Source organism: Nomascus leucogenys, chromosome 1a (assembly GCF_006542625.1).
Source record: "Nomascus leucogenys isolate Asia chromosome 1a, Asia_NLE_v1, whole genome shotgun sequence".
Lineage (NCBI taxonomy): Eukaryota > Metazoa > Chordata > Mammalia > Primates > Hylobatidae > Nomascus > Nomascus leucogenys.
The window spans coordinates 13,943,027-13,970,843 of NC_044381.1; the positions used below are offsets into that span (position 1 = coordinate 13,943,027).

General features: G+C 35.3%; 1 protein-coding gene across 13 annotated transcripts in view; it reads right to left on the reverse strand.

Moving 5' to 3' along the window:
* MPDZ (multiple PDZ domain crumbs cell polarity complex component) overlaps window positions 1–27,817 on the reverse strand; it is a 174,878-nt gene that overhangs the window by 125,198 nt on the left and 21,863 nt on the right. For 11 of the 13 annotated variants that reach the window (XR_004030622.1, XM_030814986.1, XM_030814875.1 and 8 more), the window contains exons 2-4: window positions 24,745–24,904; window positions 20,620–20,692; window positions 18,005–18,171 (exon numbers count right to left, since the gene is read on the reverse strand). Coding sequence is in view for 12 of the 13 variants with exons in the window: in XM_030814986.1 (XP_030670846.1) it covers window positions 18,005–18,171; window positions 20,620–20,635 (183 nt within the window). In the remaining variant the exon portion in view is untranslated. Of the gene's footprint in view, window positions 1–18,004; window positions 18,172–20,619; window positions 20,693–24,744; window positions 25,529–26,831; window positions 26,886–27,817 lie in introns of those variants that run through there. The other 2 variants (XM_030814519.1, XM_030814478.1) reach the window with 2 other exon arrangements.

The window sequence follows — 27,817 nt, forward strand, 5'->3', positions numbered from 1 at the left end:
AAGTTCCTTGCATTTTTTTGGAAAGTGGTAAAAGTACTAATTAAAGTAGAATCAAATAAGTCAAAGATACATACAATCTGACATATGATTCATATCTAGAATATATAAAGAAAACTCAAAATTCAATAGTAAAAAAAAACCCAACTAGAAAATGGGCGGAAAAAACAGAGACATTTCGTGAAAGAGAATATATGGCTGGCAAATAAGTACATAAAAGAAATTTAGCATCATTAGCCATTAAAGAAATGCAAACTAAAATCACAAAGAAATATCACTGTGTACCTATCAGAACGGTGAGGATGTAGAGAAGCTGGATTGCTCAGACATTGCTGGCGAAAATGTAAAATGGTACACTCCACTGAAAAATAGTTTGGCAGTTTCTAAAAACAACTAGATATGCATTTACCATACAACCTAGCAATTGCACTCTTGGATATTTATTGTAGAGAAATAAAAACCTAGGTCCACACAAAATCCATACACAATTGCTCACAGCAGCTTATATATAATAGTGAAAAATTGGAAACAAAATATCGCTCAATAGGTACATCCAATAAGAAATACTACTGAAAAATAAAAGAAGAAAAATATTAATATACACAACTTCAAGATATCAAGGGCATTATGCTGCATGAAGACAAGCCAATCTCTAAAGGTCACATACATTATGATTTTATTTTTATAACATTCTTGAAATGATAAAATTATAGAGATGGAAAATGAATTAAAGGTTGCCAGGGGTTACAAATGTAAGAAAGCGGTTAAGTATGACTATAAAAGAATAGAATAAGGGAGATCTTTGTGGTGATAAAATAGATCTGATCTTGATTGTGCAGATAGCTAGGTAAATCTATATAAGTAAAAACAAACAAACAAAACAGAGGGAGAGGAGTGAGGGAAGCGGGGAGGAAGGAATTTAAAACAAATTTTGAACTGAATGATAATGAAGACACAACACACTGCATATACTGCAAACTACATCCAGAATTGTTGGATATGCAGCGAAATAAATGCTTAGAAATTTAGACTTAGAAGTAAGAGGGAAAAAAAGGAAAGACGAAGTGTCAATGAGCTGAGCAGCCGAATCAAAAAGCTAAAATAAAACAGAAAACCAAATCAGAAAAGGAAGAAAATAACATATATTGCAGCAAAAATCAACAGGAAAATGATATAATCAAGAAATTCAAAAATGTCAAAAGTTGATCTTTGAAACAAAGACGAGAGTAATGAAACTGATAAACCTCTAAAAATACTGATTAAGAAAATATAGCAAACATAAATTTCCAGCATTGGGAATAAAAAAAAGGAACATAATTAGACTCTACAGGCATGCAATAACCTTATGCAAAAAAATGGGGAAAAAATACATGAAATGAACAAATTCCTTGGTAACACATTTATCAAAATATCAATAGTTTGGCCAGGTGCAGTGGCTCACACCTGTAATCCCAGCACTTTCGGAGGCCGAGGTGGGTGGACTACTTGAGGCCAGGAGTTTGAGACCAGCCTGGCCAACATGGCAAAAACCCATCTCTACTAAAAATACAAAAAATTAGCTGGGCATGGTTGTGCGCACCCATAATCTCAGCTACTTGGAAGGTTGAGGCAGGAGAATCACTTGAACCTGGGAGGTGGAGGCTGCAGTGAGCCACTGCACTCCAGCTTGGGTGACAAAGAGCAACTGTATCTAAAATAATAATAATAATAATAATAATGTTATATCTATCAATGAAATTGCATGCACTATTAAAAATCCCCCCTCCCCGCAAAAATAAAACAAGAACAGGTTTAGAGAGTTTCACTGGTAAAATCTTCCCATATTTTTTTCTGAATTAACATCAATTTTTTGTGACAAGAAAAAGACGGAATTGTTCTCTACTTTTTGTTTGAGGCCAGCATAACCTCAATTGCCAACTCTAACAAGGATTATACTAGACAGAAAAGCTATAGATCATAAACATAAATAGAAAAATACTAAATGAGAACGTTAACAACTCAATTTAAAGATACTTAAAGAGGAAAATGATTATGACCAAGTTGGGCATTCTAGAAATGTAAGGTTGAATTAACATTTGAAAATTGTTTAGTTTAATTCACAAAATGAACAGAATACAGGAGAAAAACAGGATCAGCTCAAAAGATGGGAGAAAAAAATAATGGATAAAATCCATGCTATTACCACATCTATTCAATATTTGACCCAAGGTTTTAGGTAATACGATAAGGCAAGCAAAATAAATTAAAAGTATAAAGGCTAGAATTGAAGAAACAAATATTGTAATTATTTGCAGACCACATAATTGTGTGTACTGAATATCCAAATGAATCCACAAATAAACCATTAGCTTTAATAAGTGAACTCAGTAAGTTGGTGGATGTAAAATCAATACCAAAAAATAAACTGTATTTCCCAGCAAAACAATTAGAAACTAAAATGTTTTCTAAAAATCTGTTTAAAATATGATTAAATTTTTTTAATTGGAACACAACATAGGGTTTAGAAACAGACCCACACATATATGATCCCGTGATTTACAACAATAGGGACAATGTAAGGGAGAAAGGATGATCTCTTCAATAAATGGTTCTGGGTCAAATGCATATTCAAATGGAAAATTATTTATAAACACACACATGCACATAAATACTTTATTTCTACCTCACACCACATCCAAAATTCAAAAGGCAAAACTTTAATAAAGCTTCTGAGAGAAAATCTCTGTATTTTAGGAGTAGCCAAAGGTTTAAGTAGGGCAAAAAAGAAAAAAAAAATCAATACTCAAAAAGAAAAAAAATTATTTTTAAAATTTAAAATTTATTTTTAAAATAAAAACAACTTCTAGTCATTAAAAGATACAATTAAAGGAGTGAAAAGGCAAAATACAAAGGAGAAAATGGTTACAATACACACACCCAGCAAAGAAGTTGTATTCAGGAAATACAAAGAATTCTTGTAAATCAGTAAGAAAAAGACTGAAAAATCAAGAGAAAAATGGATGAAAAAAAAAAACAAAAAAACAGAAACTTCCCAAAAGAAGATATCCAAATGACCAATCCCATATGGAAAGGTGCTCAGCATCATTACTCATCAGGAAAATGCAAATTAAAACAATAAAATGATACTATAACATATCCCCCAGAGTCATTAAAATTGGAGAAAATAAATTCAAAGTGGGTAGTACTAAGTGTGAGCATTGATATAGAGCCACAAGAACTTTCATACACTAAATATTGTGAGAGAATTGGACTTATAATCGCTTTGGAAAACAGTCTGGCAGAATCCACGAAAGCTAAATATATACCTTAGGACCCAGAAATATCACTCTTAAGTGAACATCCAAGAGAAATACACACTTATGAATATTAAAGCATAGGTAGTAGGAAGTTTACAGCAGATTTATTTATAACAGCCAAAAACTGCAGTCAACAGAAGAGTGGACAAGTATATTCTAGAATATTCAAACAGAAAATGAAAAAGAACTATTGCTACACATACAATACAAATGAATCTCACAGACACAAAGACAAGACAAAGAAGTCAGGCACAAAGCATATATGCTAAGACTGCATTTACGTAAAATTCAAATAGTAATACTTATCTCCGAGATAAAGTCAAAACAGTGATTCCTAAAGGGGAGGATTAGGACTGATTGAAAGGTGAAACAAATTATGAGTACTGATCATTTTCCATATCTTGATTTTGGTGAGGGTTACAAGTATATTTAATTTGTTAAAAAATCCTTGGGCACACTTTTTCCCTTTAATGTATGTTATTTCTCAATTTTTCAAAGTTTGCAAAATAAGACATATAATCAAAGCAAAAAATCTGGGGCATTCCAGTGAATGATGTAAAAACATGTCTCTTAAAGAAGGCAAGTAGTAGCGACAGCCTGTATACATAAAGCTACACCTTGTCTATCCGCAACTATGAATTTAAAGTTCATTGACGAGACATTCACCTTAAAATGAAGAGCACAGGAACTAAATAACTGAAGACAAAGTTGGTCTACCACTGTGACGTGTGGCCCTCCACAGGTTTGATGTGGATTCAACTGGCTAATTCCCATTCCCAGAAGGAGTCCTTTAACAAGTGCTCAGGTAAAGATGAATCCTCAACAAACATTTTAACCTCTGTAATACATTTAGATTTGTCTTCCTCAAATAATATAAATTTTTAAAACTTTTAATCATTTTATTGCATACCAAATTCTTTTTTGGAAATAATAATTATGCCATACTTTCACACTATTTTGATATATGCTGGTACAAAGCTAATGTAATTATGAGATTTCAAAATTATAAATTACTTATACTTCTTTTCAATAATAACATTTATAATATTTTGACCATTTAACAATATGATAATGCACTCAATTTTAACCCAATAGAATATTTTCAAATACATATATTCATTTAACTAAATGTGCTATAAAGCATTAAAAATATCACTTCTTATATTTCATCTATTCCTTCTGAGCTGTTAACTGTAAAGGAAGTTAATATTATTACCTTTGTTTAGTGGTTACTATCAATTTTTGCAGAAGTATTTCTGTAATTACCTACAAAAACGACTGCTTAGGATCAAACTTTATTTCATAAAGCATTTTTTGGTAGATTATCAAAATCTGTTTTATGATTCTGTTATTTTGACTTATTCTCAATATATAGTATAGCAGTAAGAATAAAATGACCAAAATACTTATGTATGTTTGATGGATATTATATTCTATCATTTAAAAGCTAAAATATATGTTATCTTAAATTACGTTAGTAAGAAAAAATGACTACTGCTTTTGCAACTCTAGTTTTGGTAAAGTGTTTAAACAGACATACATTGCTAGTTCAGTTTCCCATATTTTTTGTTTATTTGCTACACCTTATTGTAATGAGAAACAAGAAATAAGCCATTCTTCAGGGAATTTGCTGTAACAGACGCACCTCTTAGAAATGCAGAATTTTTTTTTTAAATCATGCACCTTGTATTTTATTCTTGCAGAACAAAAAAAAAATGTGCTTTTTTTCTTGTGAATTTACCAAAAATGCTGTAAAACACTCTCTGGAAATGATCCCAACTATGAAATACAAAGATAGGATGCTGACAGCATTCAATGAAATACAGCACCAAAAATGATAGCAATCACAAGAAAAATTTTTTATACATGATAGGACTCCATTTCAAGTCTGGAACCTAGAGAGGCCTCCTTTCCCATAAATCTTTCAGTGAAATACTGATTAAAGCACAGCTCTGATGCATTATTGAACAGGCAAACCCTTGCACAGTAATTGATGGTGGCACTCTGATTTAATGACCCTTATTTTTAAAGCTAATTAAAGAAATTGAACTGCATGTTCAAAGGGGATTAGCTTAATGTGACAAAACTATTTTGGACATAAGGTAGCTCCTAGCTCCTGAACTAAATGAGACACAAAACGGAGCAATAAGTTATAAGAAGGGAAAACAATATTTTCAAATATAACAAGCACAATTTTACATTTTCTATGAGACCTTCCTTTCATTCCTTCAAGTATTTATTGAACATCTAAAATGTCTTAAACATCACTAGGTGATACGGATAGTAATTCAAGTGACAAAATGCTTTCCATAATCACTAATGTGTTAAATATCCCATAAAATTATTCTACTAGGCTTAGTTCACTCAGATATTGAGATAAGATACCTTTCTGTTCACAGCCATGAATTCTCAAATACCAAAACATAGTGATTGAGAACACACATTATACTTTGCAGATATTTTTAAGTAGCCTTTGACTATCATTTGCTGATAAATTTAAAAGATAAGGGTATTCAATTTAGAAAATAAGTCCTTAACCCAAGAATGTTGATGGAGTCATTTTAAGTAATCAAAATGTAAATTTTCTGCACCTGCCCCTATACAGGTACAAACGCATATTTGTCTTAAAATTCCCTTGTGCTAAAAAAGTTAAACTGTGAACTATAAAATTGAAGACAAAAAGCAAATAACACTTAAAAACCAAACAAGTAAATAAAGAGTATGTAAGACTCTGACTTTTCCCTTTGTATATTTGGGAAGGTGTACCTGGATGATCAATAATCTACCCAATATAACACTGATGGTTATAACCTGTTAAATGACAAAATCAAATACAAAGCTATAGATTTTAGCTTTTATACAATGCTGTCAATTTAAGTGGATGAATGAGGAGTTAACAGATCATTTTAATATTTTAGTTTTTATTCAAACCTGCAAAGATCTTATTCATTCTTAAAACTAGATAATAAGACATTTTTATTAAAATCAATCCAGAAGGCATACTGCACTAAATGCTGGGCTCTGGGTGTGTGTTTGTGCATATGTGTATATATATATATATATATATATATATATATATATATTTTTTTTTTTTTTTTTTTTTTTTTTTTTTTGAGACAGAATTTCACTCTTGTTGCCCAGGCTGGAGTGCAATGGCGCAATCTCAGCTCACCGCAACCTCTGCCTCCCGGGTTCAAACAGTTCTCCTGCCTCAGCCTTCCAAGTAGCTGAGCTGGGATTACAGGCATGCACCACCACATCCAGCTAATTTTGTATTTTTAGTAGAGACTGGGTTTCTCCATGTTGGTCAGGCTGGTCTCGAACTCCCGACCTCAGATGACCCACCCACCTCAGCCACCTAAAGTGCTGGGATTACAGGCGTGAGCCACCGTGCCCAGCCCTCCATGTGTATTTTATAAACTCGTTTTCTTCTTCTTTAAGAAGGCCTAAATGACACTAAAACCCTTGGGAATATACTTAGGTAAAAAAATTAACACTTGAATAAAGATTAGAAAATAACTTGAAGTTAAAACATAGTTTTGTTTTAAACTCTTTTCATTATTGTTATCAAGAAATTGTTTACCTTCTTTTTTTAAAAACTTCACTCCTACAATGAAGTAAAACATACCAGGATGTTTTACCTCTCCCCTGAGTTTCCACCGAGATCCTAATTTCAAAAATAATGGGTTATTTTTTCAAATACGTTTGATCTTTTTTGATAGTATCTTTATTTCTTATTATTGTTACTGGGTGGATAGAGGTGTCCAAGGTACGCCAAAAAAAAGACTACAAATTCCTTTCAGTGCCTCTCATAAAGAGCAATATTCTATTTCCCCTTCCTTTAAATTATAAATTCTTGATACAGTAAAACTTGTTAATTTTATTAAATCTTGACCCTCAAGAACATGTTTTTCATATTCCATGTTTCAAAATGGTAAGCAGGCCAGGAGCAGTGGTTCACGCCTGTAATCCCAGCACTTTGGGAGGCTGAGGTGGGCAGATCACTTGAGTCCAGGAGTTCGAGACCAGCCTGAGCAGCATGGAAAAAGCCCATCTCTACAAAAAAAAAAAATAGCCTGGCTAGTGGCACACACCTGTGGTCCCAGCTACTCAGAAGGCTGAGGTTGGAGGGTCACCGGAGCCCAAGAGGTCGAGGCTGCAGTGAGCCATGAGCATGCCACTGCACTCCAACCCAGTCTACATGACACAGCAAGACACTGTCTCAAAAAAAAAAAAAAAAAATGGTAAAATGGTAAGTATAAAGTGTTCATGCTGTATAATAAATTCAATGATTGTCTCACAGAAAAGCACTAATTTGAGTTGCAAGCTGAACTAGCCTAGCCGCTTTTTTTGTAAGTATCATATTTGAAAAAAAAAAAATGACTGAAAATCGAACTATCATTATATAGACTCGGGTATAGAAAATACATTTTCTCAAAAATAAAGTAAGCCTGTCACTTCAAGGAAGACAACAGACAGTATTTGCTGCCCATAATAAAATTTGAGCTTTCAAGTGAAAATTAGAATTTTTGAACATCTGTTATCTGCCACCTTGAGCCTGACACCTTTCCATAACTTGAATTTGTTGATAAGACTGCAACTGACATCAGCAAGTATAACTTTTTTATATTATATAATGAAACAAGAAATGTGATTTTTCCATTTTTCAAATTTTCCAAATGACCAATGTAATATAAATTAAGCTTTAGTTAAAAAAAAATTCAAAGAGCAAGATAGACAGATTTTCCTGTAGTAGACAGTGAAATATTTATTGATTTGGTTTCAGATTTCACAGTGATACAGGAGTTAAGAAGAAATTACTTAGGCAGATAGTGAGGGTATAGTCCTTGGTAAGGTTTCCCAGAAAAGCAGCCCCAAAATCATTTTCTTCTCTAACAAAGAGAAGCCTGTGAAACTGAGCTGCAGACATAAACAAGCAAGCTGGAAGCTTGCACAGGTGAATGCCAGCAGTTGTGCCCACTGGACTATACTACCTGGGTCTAGGCATGTTCAAAATGGTGGCTACATCTTCTGTTTTTGCCAGCCATGTGTACAGTAAAGAGCAGACAAGATGGCAAAAGCCAAGTGGAAAGTCCATTTACATAATAAGATTACAGTGGGGCGACCAGCCTTCCCCTCGAACTGTGTAAACAACGTCACACCTGGTCAAACCAATCTGTGAGCCCTACGTAAATCAGACACCCTCTCCTCAAGCCTACCTATAAAATCTGCTGCGGTCGGCTGCCTTGCCCCTTCTTTTGGATGCCTCTCTCTGGCAAGGAGCTGTTCTCCTCTCTCCTTTCTTCTGCCTGTTAAACTTTTCATTCCTCAACCCACCCACATGTGTCCGTGTCCTTAATTTTCTTGGTGCAAGATGACGAACCTCGTGTATTTACCTCAGACAATGATGCTACTTCAACAGTGCAACTAAACTTTAAGAAACCTCCACAAATTTTGATGCGCTACCAAAGAAGGATACAATTATCCGAAAAGCTGTAACCCTCCCTTTCCCAGCTTACATATCTGTGTGAGGCAAGATTTTCTTCAAATCATCAACTAAAACAGCAAACCCAAACATTGAATGCAGAAGCCGATGAAAATCTAGTATTCTGCTATTAAGCCGCACATTAAATACATGTGCAAAAATATAAAATAATGCCACTCTCCTCAATTTTTAAACATGTAATGGGTTTACTACTGTGATTTTTAAATAAATAAATATTTAAAACATTTCTGAATTTTGATTTCTAACATGGCATATATGGACAGATAAAACCATATGAACAAAAGATTTTTGCAGACCTTAATAATAATTTATGACTATAAACTGATCAGGAGACCAAAATGTTTCACAGGATATATGTCTTGAGAATAAATTCTTACTTAACATCACCTACTAATAAATATCATTACCAGAATACAAATCTGGATCAGGTTTGTCTCCAACTACTACTAGACCATGCTGTTACAATCTGAGATCAGATAATCATAAGAAGCCCTCAAATCACCCAGAAATCCTTAAACTATATTCACTATGCTGTTTAAGAAGAAAATAAAACAAAAAATATGGAGTTCTATGATTAAGAACCAGGCTCTGGAGTCCAGCCTGCCTGGCTCTACCACTTAACCTCTCTGTAACCCCATTTCCCTATCTATAAAATGAGGAAAATCATATTACCTACTTTATAGTATTGTTGTAATGACGAAACCATTAACTATAATAGAACTAGAACAGTTCTGGGCACACAGTAAGACTTTATGCTATGATAATTGCTATGATAATGATAAATGATGTACCTTTTCAATGTCATTGCTAAGAGAAATGGTAGGGTCCCCAAAATAACTTCAGTTATTTGGTTAATTTACTTAAGTTAAAAACTAGTTGTCTGGCAAGGAAAGATAAATAATGAATGACAGTTTTGAATATTTAAGAATACTCATGCATTCATTTATTAAGCAATCAGTTTTAGAGCTTAAGTATCATATAAGGTACAAAGTATTTAAAGATGAATATGGCATGGACTTTATGCCAAAAGTAGTAAATGGATGTCAAGCAAACCTGAAATACAATTAATTCTAAAGCTCCTTTTTATGCTTGTTAAGAACAAATGGCAAGCGGAATGCAGCATATACCACAGTCTAGGCATGTGTGTTTATGCATATTTACAGAATGTCTTTTCTTTATTTAAATCTCAACAATTCTGTTTTCTTAGCTAAATTTCCAAGAGAAAAAAATTTAAAAAGTGTAGCATGAGCAAAAAATATATTCTTATCAAGGTATGCTGAAATTTTCTACATCAAAGTGGGGAAGGTATCAAAATTAAGTAAATTAATCTATTTGAAAATGCAAGGCAAATAAGTAATTTAGAAACTGAAAATTTAAACAAACAACATGTTAGAATTTTTGCAGTGTTTTTCCTATCAGTCCCACATTTCTAGGAGACAAACTGACTCACTGTTCACAATCTGCTTAGAGGAAAATAAAAATAAAATAAAGCCTTACAGAGAAGCATAATTATATAGGAATGGACACATGAAGATTGATTATATTTTGCCACATTCTCTCTCCATTCCACTATTATCTTTAACCAGATCATTCACTTTACCTTTAAAATCTAGCAAAATTGTTAATATAACCAGAATGAAAGTACTGGTTTACGTTAAAAAGACTCTGTGATTAAAATTTGGGAGAAGAATTTACAGGACACGGCATATTTTAACTTAATGAATTTGAGTTTAGATGATGTTTAGCTGAAGTATATTTCTCTTTAGGGATGCTATTAACGGTTTTTCCATCTTATTTGTTCATTAACAGAGAGAACTAAGGATTCAGAAACAGTGTAACTTATAATAAAAGTAAAAAAAAAAAAAAAAAGACTGGCTTCAGGGTTAGACAGACCTCAAATTCTCCTAAGTCTATCAATGAATAATTGTGTGGGTCAGATTATGTTATATAAGCTAACCCCCAATTTCCTCACTGGATAAAATGAGGACAAAACGTACCTCCTGGAACTGATGGACTAGTTAAATGAGGCAAAGTCTATAGCACATAAGGGCTTCCTGAAAGGTAATTGTTGTAGCTTCAAATGTAAAATAAGGCCTATTATTCTTAAATTTGGAGGTTAAAAAAACTCATTTAGGTTATAACCAGTAAATTTCACATTTTTTTCCTTCTTCTCCAAAGACCATTTAACATCGTCACAAAAATACCATATAATTATCACCATTTGCTGTTTTAGACACACATGCATAGCCAATAGCAAGATGGTGTTGCATTTTAATCCAGCACTGTATAAAAAGCTTGAACAGTGCCTTCTTGCCCACGGTAAAACAAAAATTTTAGTCCCTTCAATGGCTCTATATTTACAAACTTTTAGCTAAAGGAACAAACATTTAAAAGCTGTTATTGTACCAAAAATAAAGTATTTGAAATTCCTACAGTAAATAAACTTTACGGTAAATGTAAAAACATAAGAACCACTCATTCTCTTTTAACTTCTCCTAGATAATGCATACTAGAGTCTCAAGAAATAGATACTTTGCTGTCAGGTGGCTACAAAGCTCTATCATAAAAGTAAAACTATTTCAGGTGTAAGAAAGATCATTTTCATTTTCACAAGTAACAACAGCTGGGAAGAGTTCCACTCCATTTTTAGATCATTCCTGTTAATGAAATCAAAGCATATTTCTTTTGTTCTGTCCTCCTTCCCCTACCAACACTAAGACATAACCTAGACATTCTTGGAAAGACAGGAGTCATCTCCCCTTTGCTGATAGCAAGCATATAGGTGAATCATCCACCTTTCGGTCTCAAATTAGAAACTATAGGGAAAGGGTCTTTTTTGTTGTTATTTATATAAGTAATAAAGAGAGGGAAACACAGGCACCTCTGCTCTTTAAGATATGAATTAAACAAAACAGTATCTTTCTGATTGTCAAAGTCAAAATAGAGCAAGAAAATGCTCAGTTCACAAAATTTCTCATTTTCCCATCACTCTAAAACGATAAATGTAAGAAATTATTTGAGCTGCTGCTGTTGCTACTTGAAAGCAACATACCTCAACACTTTGGCCGTGAACTCTTCGCAGTCGTACAAATCTGTATCTACAGAATAAAGACTCCTCAGACATGTCCTGGTATAGTGTTCCACCTGACAACCTCTGCTTACCTCAGATATTTGAAGCTGAACCTCTGAAGTATACACTGACTACCTGACTACCTACATCTCTAGGTTTTCTAGAATTTGCTCCTGTTTTGAGCATCAGAAAAAAAAATTCACACAGACTGTACATTACTTGTGTGGCCTTGGGCAGAAAAACCATTAGTAAATTAGGATGTGATGCTGTATTCTTAGAATTAGTAAGATGAAAGAAGCATTATTTTAAAGAACAATTACTGTATTTCGCAATTATAACTGAAGATCTTACTTATCAAAATGGCATTAAAACCACTACCTTAATTTTATGTTAGGATGCTTTTTTTTTTTTTCTTTTTGAGACAGAGTCTAGCTCTGTCACCCAGGCTGGAGTGCAGTGGCGCAGTCTGGGCTCACAACCTCCACTTCCCGGGCTCAAGCGATTCTCGTGCCTCAGCCTCCCGAGTAGCTGGGATTACAGGCATGCACGAGCACGCTCGGCTAATTTTTGTATTTTTAGTAGAGACGATGGGGTTTCACCACGTTGACCATGCTGGTCTCGACCTCCTGGCCTCAGGTGATCCACCCGCCTTGGCCACTGCATCCAGCCTGTCAGGACAATTGTATCATGTTAAAAAATGTGAAGAAATAAAAAACAAAATGATTGCTAAAATAATGTATATACTAGAACTGTTCGAAGACAAAGTTAATACAATATCAAAAAAAAAAAAAATGCAAAAGAACAAAGGTGATTAACCAACCAACAAATAAAACATCTTACTTGAAAAGGTTCTTCACAGTCTGGCTCCATAGTTTCCTCTCCTGCCAATACCCCTCATACAATCTACGGCTCTGATAATATAGGTCTACATGGGGCTCCATACCAGGGTTTCTCAACCTCAGCAATGCGGACATTATAAACCCAGTCATTTTTTGCTGTAGGAGGCTATGCTGTACACTGAAGGATGTTTAACAGCATCCCTGAACTCTACCCATTACCTGTCAGTAGCAGCTCCCTTATCTTCCAGTCATGACAGTAAGAACTAACTCCAGACATTGCCAAGTTTCCCTTGGGAATGGAGAGCATAAAATAATCCTGTTGTGAACTGCTCTGTATCCCTGTAAACATTGCTCTCTCTACCTGAAATCATTTCCCCCAACTCTGCAGAACTCATTTTTCAAGACCCATTTTCCATGCTGTTGCCTCCACTGTGAGGTTTTCTTCTAGACAAAGTTACTCTTTCCTTCTTTACTATTCACCTTCTTCGCTTTCTGTTCTATTTTCCCCTCTAGATAGTGAGAACCTCCATCTTATTATTCTTTGTATTTTTATTAATTTTAGATGTTCAACAAAGGTTGATTATTAAATGAATATAAGAATATGAGCCTCCATGAGATAACCCACCCATTGCCAAGGGAAAACTGGTTCACTGAATCCCACATTGAACAATACATAGTCCTTCAGTTCTCTTTTTTTTTTTTTTTTTTTTTTTGCTTTGCTTCTAGGAAACAAATTAAATGACATACTCAATTTTAGTAACCCGAGGTCTTTGGTGTATCTAGTTACGTGATTTTTTTTGGTCTTTGTTTAGGTTTACATTTGAATCATTCATTATTTAACAAGTTTTGCCACTACAAGTTGCTTCAAATTCTTTTTGAAATGTAATTGGCAAAAACTTACATAGAAATATAAAACCAAAATTTTACATCACGAAGATCTCATTTCATGAAAAAATTTCAAAAAAAGATCTAATTACTCTAATCAACATTTAAGAGTAATTTTCAACCCTGATCCTATGTTAACACAGCATCTCTATAGTTATATCAAGAGTTGTCATAAAATTTCCAAAGAAAAATCTGCCTTAATTTCGTGTGCATACACATTATGTATCTAGATGATATGTGTGTAAGCCTACACTTTTTGGGAGGAAAGTAGATGAACTAGAAACCTGGAAATATTAAACAAACACCAACAACAAAACAATAGAATGCCACACTCCAAAAAGTCTGAAGGTCATTGACAAGGAGAGAACTCCTGAATATTCTGTGCTGAGGTTTATTTGCTATCTAAGCAGCTTTTGCAGCCTGAGTTATCTACATTATTTCTCCAATCTTGGAATTGGTCTCTGTTGCCGTAGCTTTAAAAATAATCTTAGCAATGTCGATTTTTAAGTATTGGTCCTAAATTTCTATTGAAATTAATCATTTTAATTCTCAGTTTTCCTACAGATAATTCAGGGTAAAAAGATTAATTTAGTGCCACTGGTCAATTCTTAAGGCAAAGCAATTAATTAATCAAGAAAGTAGCATCCACCTATACTGGACTGGAGAAACTTCATAGAATAAATATGCAAATCCAATATCCTCAAGGCTGACAAGTTTCTATTATTAAACTGCTAACGTGTTTATTTCCCCCACAATAGCTGGATTTTTGTCATGAATACGCATTAAGCCCTGTAGTGATTAGCAGTGATGACTAGGTGACAGTGAGGACACTACTTGAGAATTTGCATTTGACAGATCATTGACACACAGTCACAGTTCTTTTTTTTTTCTCTTCACTTAAACAGGAATCATGCAACGGAAATGAACCAGAGCTATTAGAGATTATTCAGGTTTAATAACATGCATCCTTTTAGCTGGCGTTAGAACAATACACAATGTGGCAGAGTTAAACAGAGACATCAATTATATTCTCAGACCTGCTAATATTTTTGACAATATTTAAATAGCACATCCCTTCAGGGCATAGGTTTTTTGCCCTCTCAGTTACACACCTGTCAAGTGTTTAATTTGCCAAAGGGAAACAGTTTGATTTCTAAGGGCAGTCTTAATACTGAAGAAGCAAATTGAAAAAATTAAACATTATTGAATAGAAGTAATGAGAAGGATCTGAGGGGAAGAAATTGCAGGATTAATTCAACATGGTATGTCAGCATCTGTCATTAATGCAACAATATGATCATGTTCTCCAATATGCTGCATATACCTCAAGCTTTTCAATTATTCAGTCCCTTTACTTCTAAAGTAAACAGGAGACTGATGGAGAGGGAGAATCAGAGGGTCGCATTTTCTAGTAATAGTAAAAAAGATGGAGATAGTAAATTGCAGCTGTCGTGCATATAAAATTATACATTTGAAAACAGGTAAGGTATGAGGTAATAAATATAAGCTACCCATTGGTCAGATTTGTGTAGCCACCGGTTTAAAAGAATACATTTAATTCCTCAAATTAATTAATTATTAAATTATAAATATTAATAAATCAGCAGTTGGTAAACTACATAGAAAATTTAAATCTGACATGACAAAAGTCTAGAGTATTTATATTTAAATTTTAGAATAGAAAATAATATAAGTTTTTAAATTTTTACTCTAGTCATTTAAGAAAGAATCTGGTAAACAAATGGAATTGAATTAGTAAAGAATGGAGATTTAAAAAAAAGAATCACAGACACTGTAAAAAGTTATTAATGATTTTAAACAAAAGAAAATTCTTGGCATCTAGGGATCAACTTTCTACCTTTGAAAAAAAGAAAAAAAGAAGAAGAAGAAGATGTGAGACAGGCTCCAAAGAAAACTGAGTTCTAGTTCTACTCTACTCTTACAATCAAGTCACTTAACCTCTCTAAGCCACTGTAATCTACAGGGTATAAACTACGTGTTTTCCTTGGTCCCTTGCAGTATTAGTTTTCCCCTGTATATGAACATGTGACCAAGAAGCCCAAAGTCCAAAAACATGTAAGACATGCCCCATAGAATTCACAGACCTCACAATTTATGTAGTCTTAAAATATATCAGTGTCTATCATTAACAAAATAATAAGATCATGCTGTAGTTGGTCTCAGTCTCAACAAATTTCCAAGTAGGTTTCATCTGAATCACGTGGGACCTAAATAGTCTTAGAGCCCATATTCTACTTCCATATGGAAACGGTAATACAAGCTTGATAGGCAGGCCTATTTGTCCCCTCCTTTCATGAGACACTGTATGCACAAATAACTATTCCTTTTACATAAGACTGTCTACAAGGGAAATTTCAAGTTATCTCACTGGGCCAGTGGTATATCCCAACACACTTGCTAGCACTCTTTTTGTTTCAACTTTTCTTCTCATTCTAATCATGTTTTCACATAACATATTAAGAATAGAAGATATCTGTTCAACTTCTTTACACTCTCTGAAAAAGCAGATAATTTCCACAACATAATTATGCTTTTATTTGGGATACGGGTTTCTCCAAAAGCTTGCCAATCCATTCTGAAAACCAGTACTGAAAATCAATCTTGCCAGGCACAGTGGCTCACTCCTGTAATCCCAGCACTTTGGGAGGCCAAGGCAGGTAGATCATTTGAGGTCAGGAGTTCGAGACCAGCCTGGCCAACATGGTGAAACCCCATCTCTACTAAAAATACAAAAATTAGCGGCTGGGCGCGGTGGCTCACGCTTGTAATCCCAGTACTTTGGGAGGCCGAGGCGGGTGAATCACGAGGTCAGGAGATTGAGACCATGGTGAAACCCCGTCTCTACTAAAAAATACAAAAAATTAGCTGGGCGTGGTGGCAGGCGCATGTAGTCCCAGCTACTCGGAGAGGCTGAGGCAGGAGAATGGCATGAACCCGGAAGGCGGAGCTTGCAGTGAGCCGAGATTGCGCCACTGCACTCCAGCCTGGGCAACAGAGCGAGATTCCGTCTCAAAAAAAAAAAAAAAAAAAAAAAAAAAAAAAAAAAAAAAAAATTAGCTGGGCGTGGTGGCAGGCACCTATAATCCTAGCTAGTCAGGAGGCTGAGGCAGGAGAATCTCTTGAACCCGGGAGATAGAGGCTGCAGTGAGCCGAGATGGTGCCACTGCACTCCAGCCTGGGCGGCAGAATGAGACTCTGTCTCAAAAAAATAAAAATAAATAAAATCAATATTTTCAATAACTTGTAAAGGAGACAAACACAACTACATATAACAAAAACACCTTAAATTCATGATCACGACTTTTAAAACCATTAAATAGAAATTTACTATAGAAAAGTATTTGTGAAGATTCTTCTTGATTTACTTTTTTTGCTATGAAATATTTAGATTAAGAAGTTATATGACATTAAACAAATTCATTCTCTCTTATTACTATTTGTTCTTTTGCATTAGCCACACTTTGGGTTCTTTTTAACTGGAGCTGTTCTTTCACTCAATTATGAAACTAATCTTCAACTTTCATTTTTAACCTTATAAGGCAGAATATTTGCTAGCAAGTCATCTATAACCATTAAATTAATGCTAAAGACCTTAGAATGAAAACTAACTTGGATTGAAGGCATAATTGGATTGACTTCAAACCTTGAAGACAACATTTTAAAAATATTTTTAAAGCATAGAAATGGTGATTAAATTAAGTAAGTTCAAAGAACATCTGACTTCAGTTTTCATTCTGTCATTGTGAAATGTTTCAATTTTAATATAAATGCTAGGACTTTTTAATGCTCATAATTTTTACAGAACAAAAAAGCACTGTGTTACATTTAGAAGTTCTAATGTTTATCACCATCTGAGCTGTCATGGAAGCAATTGCTACTTACACTCTTTAAAGAAGTGAGAATTGCAATTCCTCTAACTGATGACAATGTAATTATTCCTTTTACTGTCAAAATAGAGGTGATTTCCCTTCCTCATACACATGATTACACATGCAAATCCAGGCTTATCTGAAATCTTGTAAGTACACTGAATGTCCGAATCTGAATGAGCAAGATCACATGAACAATGAGCCTCAGTGATAATGGAAAGTCTACAGCCAACCATCCTAAACATATTTTTATCATCCGTTTTTCCTGTAGAAACTCATTCTTCAGCATCCACACAGCTTTCAACACAATGTCATATCATCTACAATATACAGCAACAACCATTACAAAAATAACTAGGAGGAAAAAAGCCACAGCGAATCTGAATGTCTCATTTGGAGGTTTAAATGACTTCATTAACTATTCATTAACATATAGAAAAATCAGCCTTTCAGAAAAACACAAGCCTTTCACAAGATCTATGCCGTGCCGTGAATGCCTGCTTGGGTGAATGATGTCCTACCTGGTCTTTCAGCTGCTGTACAGAAGTCTGAAGGCTCAGAATCTGACTGAAGAGAGGGCTCTGCAGGACTGACTTCAGAAGGCTCAGTTTGTCTTCATTTGCTACATCCCCACGTTCTCGCAGCTTGGTTTGCAAGCGCTCTGCTGCATGCAGGGCCCGATTTTTGTCTATACCAAAGAGCAGCATTTGTCAATAATAGGATTCAAAGGACACACGTCCAGCCTATGAGGACTCCATCTTGTAGAAATTCTAAAACTATTTCTATTGAGTGCATAAAATTGTCTCTTTTAAACTGAATAAAAAAACAGTGGGCCGGACGCAGTGGCTCACGCCTGTAATCCCAGCACTTTGGCTCAGGAGTTTGAGACCAGCCTGGCCAAAATGATGAAACCCTGTTTCTACTTAAAATACAAAAAATTAGCCAGCCGTGGTGGTGCGCTCCTGTAACCCCAGCTACTCAGGAGGCTGAGGCAGGAGAATCACTTGAATCCGGGAGGCAGAGGTTGCAGTGAGCTGAGACTGGGCCACTGCACTCCAGCCTGGGTGACAGAGTGAGACTCCATCTCAAAAAAAAAAAAAAAAAAACTGTAGAGAAAGTACACATTTTTTAATGCAGTACAAAAATACAAAACTGAGTACTTTTTAATACTTTAAATATCTTTCTCCAAAATTAAATAGCAAACAAAATAGCATATTTATATCTGCTTCAAACCAAATCAATTCAAATAATTATTGAACACTGTACAAATCAGACATAAAGTTGCTAAAAGTAAATATATTGAGTAATTATATTACTAGCATCTTACAAGCATACTTACGCCAGACAGTTTCCACCACAAATAATAGTTAAAAACCTTTCCCTGAAACACAAACATATACACTTACACACTCTTGTATGTGAAGCCAAAATTTTTTTTTAATGAAGATTGTTCAGATGTATTACTTAGAATCATGATGGTAACAGGTATATCTATTTAAACGTATTTGCCATATCCCAGTAATGTTAAAAAGTGGGAATCGGCGGGGCGCGGTGGCTCATGTCTGTAATCCCAGCAGTTTGGGAGGCTGAGGTGGGTGGATTACTTGAGCTCAAGAGTTTGAGACCAGCCTGTCCAACATGATAAAACCTCGTCTCTACTAAAAAATAAAAATAAAAAAAATTAGATGGGCGTAGTGGCATATGCCTGTAATCCCAGCTACTCAGGAGGCTGAGGCAAGAAAATCCCTTGAACTCAAGAGGTGGAGGTTGCAGTGAGCCGAGATCATACCACTACACTCCAGCCTGGGCGACAGAGTTAGTGAGACTCCATTTCAAAAAAAAAAAAAAAAAAAAATTGGAATCATCACCAGAGATACTTTCTATAGCACCAAATCTGAAATTGCACAGAAAGAGAGTAACTAAAATATGAATTGATGCTGATCATGAGTTCACACACACACACACACACACACACACACAAACTTAAACAAATAATATTTACTCATATGCAGAATTTTAAAAATAAATAATGATAAAGATACACATGAGCATCTTATTCTGGGTTATATGTCCCATGGTATCTCAGGATACAAATCTAATATTAATTTCCACATCAATTTTTAGAAAGTGTGCAACTCAGCACAAAACAGAATAAAGACTAGAAAACAACAGTTTAAAAAATTCTATATTTGCCCTTTCTTTTCCACTTTCCTATTAAGAACTTTCCTATGTGGACTAGTAGTCTTTACAGCATGTGGGTTTAGTATAAAATGGGAAATGAAGGAAATGTACATACATACATACATTTTCATTACCAGCACAATACCAGGAACAAAAGTCATCACAGCGATCCCATGATCACAAAAACAAGTCCTTCTCCCATTATTGCCACTGACTCTCACTCTATCCCTCAAAACCCACCGACATCAAGGTATCTGCCATAATGATTAAGGTGCCAGAGTGAAATCCAAACACTTTCCATTTAGTCATACCCAAAGAGTTACCTGGAATAGGGTAAAGAACTAGAGTGTCAGATAATTGCATGTATTGTACCATACCTGATATATCTACCTGTAAACTGGTTCTACAAACTAGTTTCTTTAAAATTAAAGAGCAGTGGGAAAAACAGAGTCTGGGAAATCTAGATATTTCAACCTAAATTATCTCATGTAGAAATTAAACTGCCTTAAAGCATAAGACTAAGCAACAGTTTTCTCTTTATCAATTAATAGCAAGAGCTCAGTAGTACTTCACCTGCCACAAGTAAAAGTAATATCTTCTTTCAGTATTAAAAATACTGCTAAACTTCCAGATGCTTTCCAGAAATAGATATTAACCAGAATTAGGCTCATAAATCAGAATTGGGCTTACATTAAGCTTTATTAAAACCCATAATTGGAAGAATACCTAATATGTTTTTAATTTTTGCTTATAAGTAATGTATTTTTACAACACTTTAGATGAAATTGTCCAAATACAGAAACATATTACCTTAATACAATGCTAGTAGGTAAAAACTTTTTAAATCTAGATACTATAGACAGAATCCTGCTACGTTAAACACACCATATGTCAAAAATCCCAATGGGAGGAGTTACAATTCTTATAAAAGTAGGCAGAAAAGAATAAGTCTTACCAATGGCTTCCAACATTTTTTTCAAAGTCCAGTGTTCTTCTCTGAAATGATTAACAGCAATTAAAATGGAACTCTGTGCAAAAAAGAAATAGAATGGTTATGTTTTATCAGAACTTTATATTCTAAAGCTAAATACTCTAAAGAACACTTGATACAACTCTAATTCCTTTGACCATTAAAATCTTGTTGATACAACTTAAGATAGTTCTCTTTATAGACAATAATCATTTTAGGACTTATTCAAAATTATCTTCTATGTATATATTTACCCATAATACTTGCATAAGGTAAAAGACATAAATTCTATTTTAAATAAGGTGACAGAAGTTTCAAACATATTTCCATAAAAAGTTCTCAGTACAGACCACTATAATCTTGTATTCACTTATAGATCTTTAAGCATAGAATAAGGAGCTTACTTAACTCCACATAAGAAATTCTGTGGCAAAATCATAAAAAGTAGAAAACGTGATCCTGCCCTCAAAGGCTCACACTCCTACCTGAGGAGATAATACACGCATACCTATTAGAAATGAACTGTGGGCTGGGTGCGGTGGCTCACACCTGTAATCCCAGCACTTCGGGAAGCCAAGATGAGTGCGTCACTTGAGGTCAGGAGTTCGAGACCAGCCTGGCCAACATGATGAAACCCGTCTCTGCTAAAAATACAAAAATTAGCTGGGTGTGGTAGTGCACACCTGTAATCCCAGCTACTCAGGATGCAGAGGGAGGGGAATCACTTGAACCAGGAAGCGGTGGTTGCGGTGAGCCGAGATCATGCCACTGCACTCCAGCCTGGGCCACAGAACAAGACCCCATCTCAAAGAAAAAAAAAAAAAAAGAAAAGAAAACAAAAAAAGAAATGAACGTGACACTCAAGCAGTACCTGAACCACCGGAAGGTAATACATTAAATCACAGATCAAAAACTGAACAAAAAGGAGCATACAGTGTTAAATATTTCAAAAGTTCTCAAAATACTCTCCTGACTATAATGTTCTCCTCTTTCCCATTCAAAGAAATCTTCTCAACTCCTTCAATCCACACATCTCATCTTTCTCTAACAATACTTAACTAGATTATTTGAAGTACTGGATACAGATCTGCATTGCTAACATCCACGTCACTAACCCACTTGAGCCTTTGCTGCCGAACAAATCTGCACAACTATCCCCATAGTTCCATCTCTCGTTTGCCTCACAGAAAACCCTGAATCATGAGGAAGACAGTCAGTCAGTCATTCCTTTAATAGAGAAAAGAAATCTACCACCACACGTTCTCATTTTTCATCTGGAAGACAAAATGGAATTTCTCTTAGAAAGAACAAGTCGCCTCCTGTTACCTCTTTAAAACAAAACTCATGTGGCAAAAAGGGAAATATGTGATATAGATGAGCAGATCTACAGAACATCAATGCCTGCAATTAGCTCTGTGTGATAACAGAGAACAGTACGTATTGACTTGCCTTATCCCAATTTAGAATATACTATTTGAAACATCAACTCCATTTCAAATGTCAAATTGTTTAACTACGGCACTTGTTTTAAAAAGTACCTTTGTGTCAAGAAAAGAGGACACTGGCTCTGACCTGGAATTGAAACCTAAATAGAAGTGTGGCCTTGAGCAAGGTGGCTCATGACTGTAATCCTAGCACTTTGGGAGGCCGAGGTGGGTGGATCATGAGGTCAGGAGATCGAGACCATCCTGGCCAACATGGTGAAACCCTGTCTCTACTAAAAATACAAAAATTAGTTGGGTGTGGTGGAATGTGCCTATAATCCCAGCTACTCAGGAGTCTGAGACAGGAGAATCACTTGAACCAGGGAGGTGTAGGTTGCAGTGAGCCAAGATGGCGCCACAGCATTCTAGCCTGGCAACAGAGCGAGACTCTATCCCCCACCCAAAAAAATAAGGCTGGGCATGGTGGCTCATGCCTGTAATCCCAGCAAATAACTTGAGCTCAGGAGTTCGAGACCAGCCTGGCCAACATGGTGAAACCCCGTCTCTATCAAAAATACAAAAATTAGCTGGGCGTGGTGCATGTGCCAGTAGTCCCAGCTGCTCCAAGAGGCTGAGGCAGGAGAATTGCCTGAATAAAGATGCCCAATATAAGGAAGCCCAGGGCTACAAAAGTATGTTTAATCACCCAGGAGGAAGCATGATAGCAACAAAAAAAAGCCTGGACTAGAGAGTCTGATGACCTGAATTTCAATTTCAACTAGCTATACGCCCTTGTTAAGTCACTTATCTTTTCTGAATCTGAATCTCTATTTATAAATGAATGATGTTTGTAACGTTTGGAAAGGATAAAATTATACATGTGTTTGGTATGCACATGAAAAATTAATTCTAAAGATAGACAGTGTTCCTGACATACATGGGAGGTAGACCTCGGATTTAGAAGCTCACTGATTTATGAGAAGTCTGCAGAGAAAGTACAGCGTAGGCAGTTCCTAACTGAGAAAAACACTGTTGTCCAAAAGTTCACCTACAAGTCAGTTATGTTAAAACAGAATTACTTTTTCTTCCCCCAAAAAATACACAAAGGTTAAAAAAAAAAAAAAAAAAAAAAAAAAAAAAAAAAAAAAACTCCCAGATGAGAGAGCTCTACTCTTTTGTATTTCAATGACTTTAAAATTACAGTTTCAGAGTTTCTTTTCTATGCTTGGATGTCCCTAAAATAAATGCATAGCTTTTTTTGAGATTTTTCAGGGGATTTCACCATTAGCAACCCTGACAAAAAGATAAGAATTTTTAAAAATTGTTCCTTTCTGTGCCTGATACTCCTGTCCTGAGGATTCAGTTCTAATTATAAACAAACTCATCTGTAATCACAAAATTTTTGAGAAAGATTGAGTCCATTCCCTTCAAATTGCAGCCACGAATTCCTCTTGTCACCTTTTCACCACACTACCATTTCCTTTCCCTTTTTGCCCATCTAAACACCATATGGAAACTTAAGGATACCTGAGTGATAACAGTGGGTCATGGCCAACTGGCATGACTTAAAGAAGATCCAACATGTCAGAAGAATGCCAACTTCTGAGGAATTTTCTTTCTTTTTTTCTGGGCAATTCATGCTAAGCAGTGACAATAATGAATCAGAGAGGCAGAAAAGAGATGAGCTATGGATATGCTAAGGAGTTCAGCACTAATGCTGAAGCAGAAGCAGCAATGATAACAGCAAACACACAGCACCTATCACATGCTAGGTACTATTCGAATCATGCTTCCAATTAAGTCCTTTAATACTTACACAATCCACTCACTTTATAACAAGGAAAATGAGGTACAGACAGATTAAGTAACTTGTCTAAGGCCACACCACTAGTAAGTGATGGAGCCAGGATCTTAACATAAGCCATCTAGCTCCAGAGTCCACAATTTAATTTCTACAATATGCTGCCTCTAGAAAGCAGGAAGATTTAACTTCCCTGTTTCCCAGTTCAAATAGACCATACTCTACATAAAGTGAAACCAAAGGAAGAAATAGAGACCCAAAATGAATAAAGTCTGAAATGGAATAGACTGTTGTAGATAGTCAAATTAGCCAACTGTTCACACAAGGTATGAAGAAGTCAGAATTATGTATATTAGAAACCAGCAGTGGGTCTATCAAAGAAAGATCAGGAATATTCGCATTTATGTAATGTTAATGTCCATACATCTTTAAACAAATCACTTCTAAAATCCAAGATTTTAAGAAAAACCCTTAAGAAGCCTCTTTAAATCGTTACTCAAAGTACATTCAAAAACATTGCTTTTACATTTCAAGGTACTAAATCCCTCAACACAAGGAGAATTAAGCATACACAGTATATTGTTGTAATTGTTCTATTTTATTATTAGTTGTTGTTAATCTCTTATTGAGCTTAATTTGTAAATTAAACTTTACCATAGGTATGTATTTAAAAATAAAAAATGAAAAAAAAAAAAAAACATGGTACAAGCATATCTCAGAGATATTGCAGGATCAGTTCCAGACCACTGCAATAAAGTGACTCTCTCAACAAAAGGGGTCACGTGAATTTTTTGGTTTCCCAGTGTGTACAAAAGTCATGTTTACACTACACTGTAGTCTATTAAATGTGCAGTAGCATTATGTCTAGGAAAACAATCTACACACCTTTATTAAAAAACAGTTTACTGTCAAAAAGTGCTAGTGATCAGCTGAGCCTTCAGTGAGTCGTAGTCTTCGTGCTGGTGGAGGAGGGTCTTGCCTTTGTGTTGACGGCTGCTGACTGACAGGGGGTGGTGGCTGAAGGCTGGGGTCACTGTAACAATTTCTGAAAATAAGACAACAATGAGCTTTGCCACATTGATTGATTCTTCCTTTCATGAAAGATCTCTCTGTAGCATGTGATGCTGTTTGATAGCATTTTACCCACAATACAACCTCTCAAATCCTGCTCCTACTTTACCAACTAAGGTTATGTAATAGCCTCAACCCTTTGTTTTCATTTCAAGGATGTTCACATCTTCACCAGGCATACATTTCATCTCAAGAAACCACTTTCTTTACTCATCCATAAAAAGCAACTCCTCGTTCATTCAAACTTTATCATGAAAGTGCAGCAATTCAGTCACATCTTCAGACTCTATTTGAAATTCTAGTTCTTTTGCTATTTGTACCACATCTTCAGTGACTTCTTCCACTGAAGTCTTGAACCCTCAGTGTTATTCATAAGAGTTTCAGTATCAACTTCTTCCAAACTCCTGCTAATGTTGATATTTTGCCTTCCTCCCATGAATTACAAATACCTTAACGGCATCTAAAGTAGTGAATCCTTTCCAAAAGGTTTTCCATTTACTTTGCCCTAATGAAGCAGAGGAATCATTAAGTACAGAAGCTATAACTTTACAAAATGTATTTTTTCAACAATAAGACTTGAAAGTCAAAATTACTCTGTGGTCCAGGGGCTGCACAATGGATGTTGTGTTAGCGACATGAAAACAACATTCATCTCTTTATAAAACTCTATCAGAGCTCTTGGATAACCAGATGCCTTGTCAATGAGCAGTAATATATTTTATAAGAACCTTTTTCTGAGCAGTAGGTCTCAACAGTGGGCTTAAAACATTCAGTAAACCATGCTATAAACAGATGTGCTGTTATCCACTCTTTTTCCATTTACAGAGAACACAGCCATAGCAGATTTAGCATAACTCTTAAGTGCCCTAAAAATTTTTGAAATGGTAAATAAGCACTGGCTTCAATTTGACATCACCAGCTACATTAGCTCCTAATGAGTCAGCCTCTTTAAAGCTTTGAAGCCAGACATTGATTTCTCCTAACTATTTAAGTCCCTGATAGCCTCTTCTTTCAATATAAAGCTGTTTTATCTACAATAAAAATCTGTTGTTTAGTGCAGCCACCTTCATTAATGATCTTAGCTAGATCTTCTGGATAGCTTTCTGAAGCCTCTACATTAGCACTTGCTGCTTCACCTTGCACTTTTATGTCATACAGATGGCTTCTTTCATTAAACCTCATGAACCAACCTCTGCTAGCTTCCAACATTTTTTCTGCAGCTCCCTCACCTCTCTCAGCCTTCACAGAATTGAAGAGAGTTAGGGTTTTGCTCTGTATTAGGCTTTGGCTTAAGGGAATGTTGTGGCTGATTTGATCTTCTATCCAGACCACTAAAACTTTCTCCATATCAACAATAAGGCTGTTTTGCTTTACATGCGGTCACGGAGAAGCTATTTTAATCCTTCAAGACCTTTTCCTTTGCATTCACAACTTGGCTGTTTGGCACAACAAACCTAGCTTTCAGCCTATCTCTACTTTCAACATGCCTTCTTCACTAAACTTAATTATTTCTAGCTTTTGGTTTAAAGTGAGAGGCATGCAACTCTTCCCTTCACTTGAACACTTAGAGGCCATTGCAGGGTTATTAAATAGCCTAATTTCAATACTGTTCTGTGTCAGGGAATAGAGAGGCCTCAGAAGAGGGAAAAAGAATGCGAACGGCCAGTTGATGGAGCAGTTGGAACATGTACAACATTTATTAGGTTCACCATCTTAAATGTGCAGGGCTGTAGCACCCCAAAATAATTAAAATGGTAACATCAAAGATTACTGATCACAGATCACTGTAACAGACATAAGAATAATAAAAGGCATGAAATATTATAAGAATTAACAAAACGTGACACACAGACACAAAGTAAGCACATGCTGTTGGAAAAAAATGGCACCAATAGACTTACTTGACACAGAGTTGCCATAAACCATCAATTTGTTTTAAAAAAATGCAATATCTGCAAAGCACAATAAGACAAAATTCAATAAAACAACATAGACCTGTATATATGGGGTAAGGTACTATGTTTGGTTTCAGGTATCTACTGGGGGTCTTGGAATGTATCCCCCATGTTCCAAGGCGTGGGACAACTGTATTCAAATCTGGTACAGAAAAAATACCAGTTTCCCTCTAGCTGCTGTTCATGTATCCTGCTAGTGGCCACATCACTATTTGGTAATAACTGAACCTAAAATCTGTTCCAATAGGCTTAGCTCTCAGAACCACAAGACATACCAATAACAGCTCAATTAATTCAGTATCTGTTAGACACCAGAGTGCTAAGGCAAGTGCAGTTTATACACATTCCATCATGCATGTGGGGACTCTGACCATCTTGCTCCCCACAATATCCTCCCGTTCCTGACACATTATTCCAGATAACACAACAGAGAAAAGGAGAGGTCAAGGTCTTACTCAAGGTCAAACAGCTAGCAAATGGGAGAACTTGGAATTGAATGCTACAGTCCCTTATTTTAAAACCCAAATTCTATCGCACTACCCCATATTTTCCAAGCTGTCTCACAAAAATCACATGGTGAAAATATATTGCCAAACTTATAAAAAAGAAGATACAGAACAAGGTATTAAGTTGCTACACTTTGTACAGAAGAGGAGGAGGGTAATTGCTTAGGTAAGTAAAAATCGATAGGTGTATGTTTATAGAAGCATAGACTATTCTGCAACTTTTTCAAAGACACTGATAGTGGGATATGGCAGGGCTGAAGGACACTGAAATAATCTTACTTTGCACTGCATTACTTTTGTGTTTGTCAAATTTTATATCTTAATAGAGGGTTGCCAGATTTATCAACTAAAAATACAGGATGCTAGTTAAATTTGAATTTCAGGTAAATGAATAATTTTTTAGTGTATGTCCCATGCCATACTTGG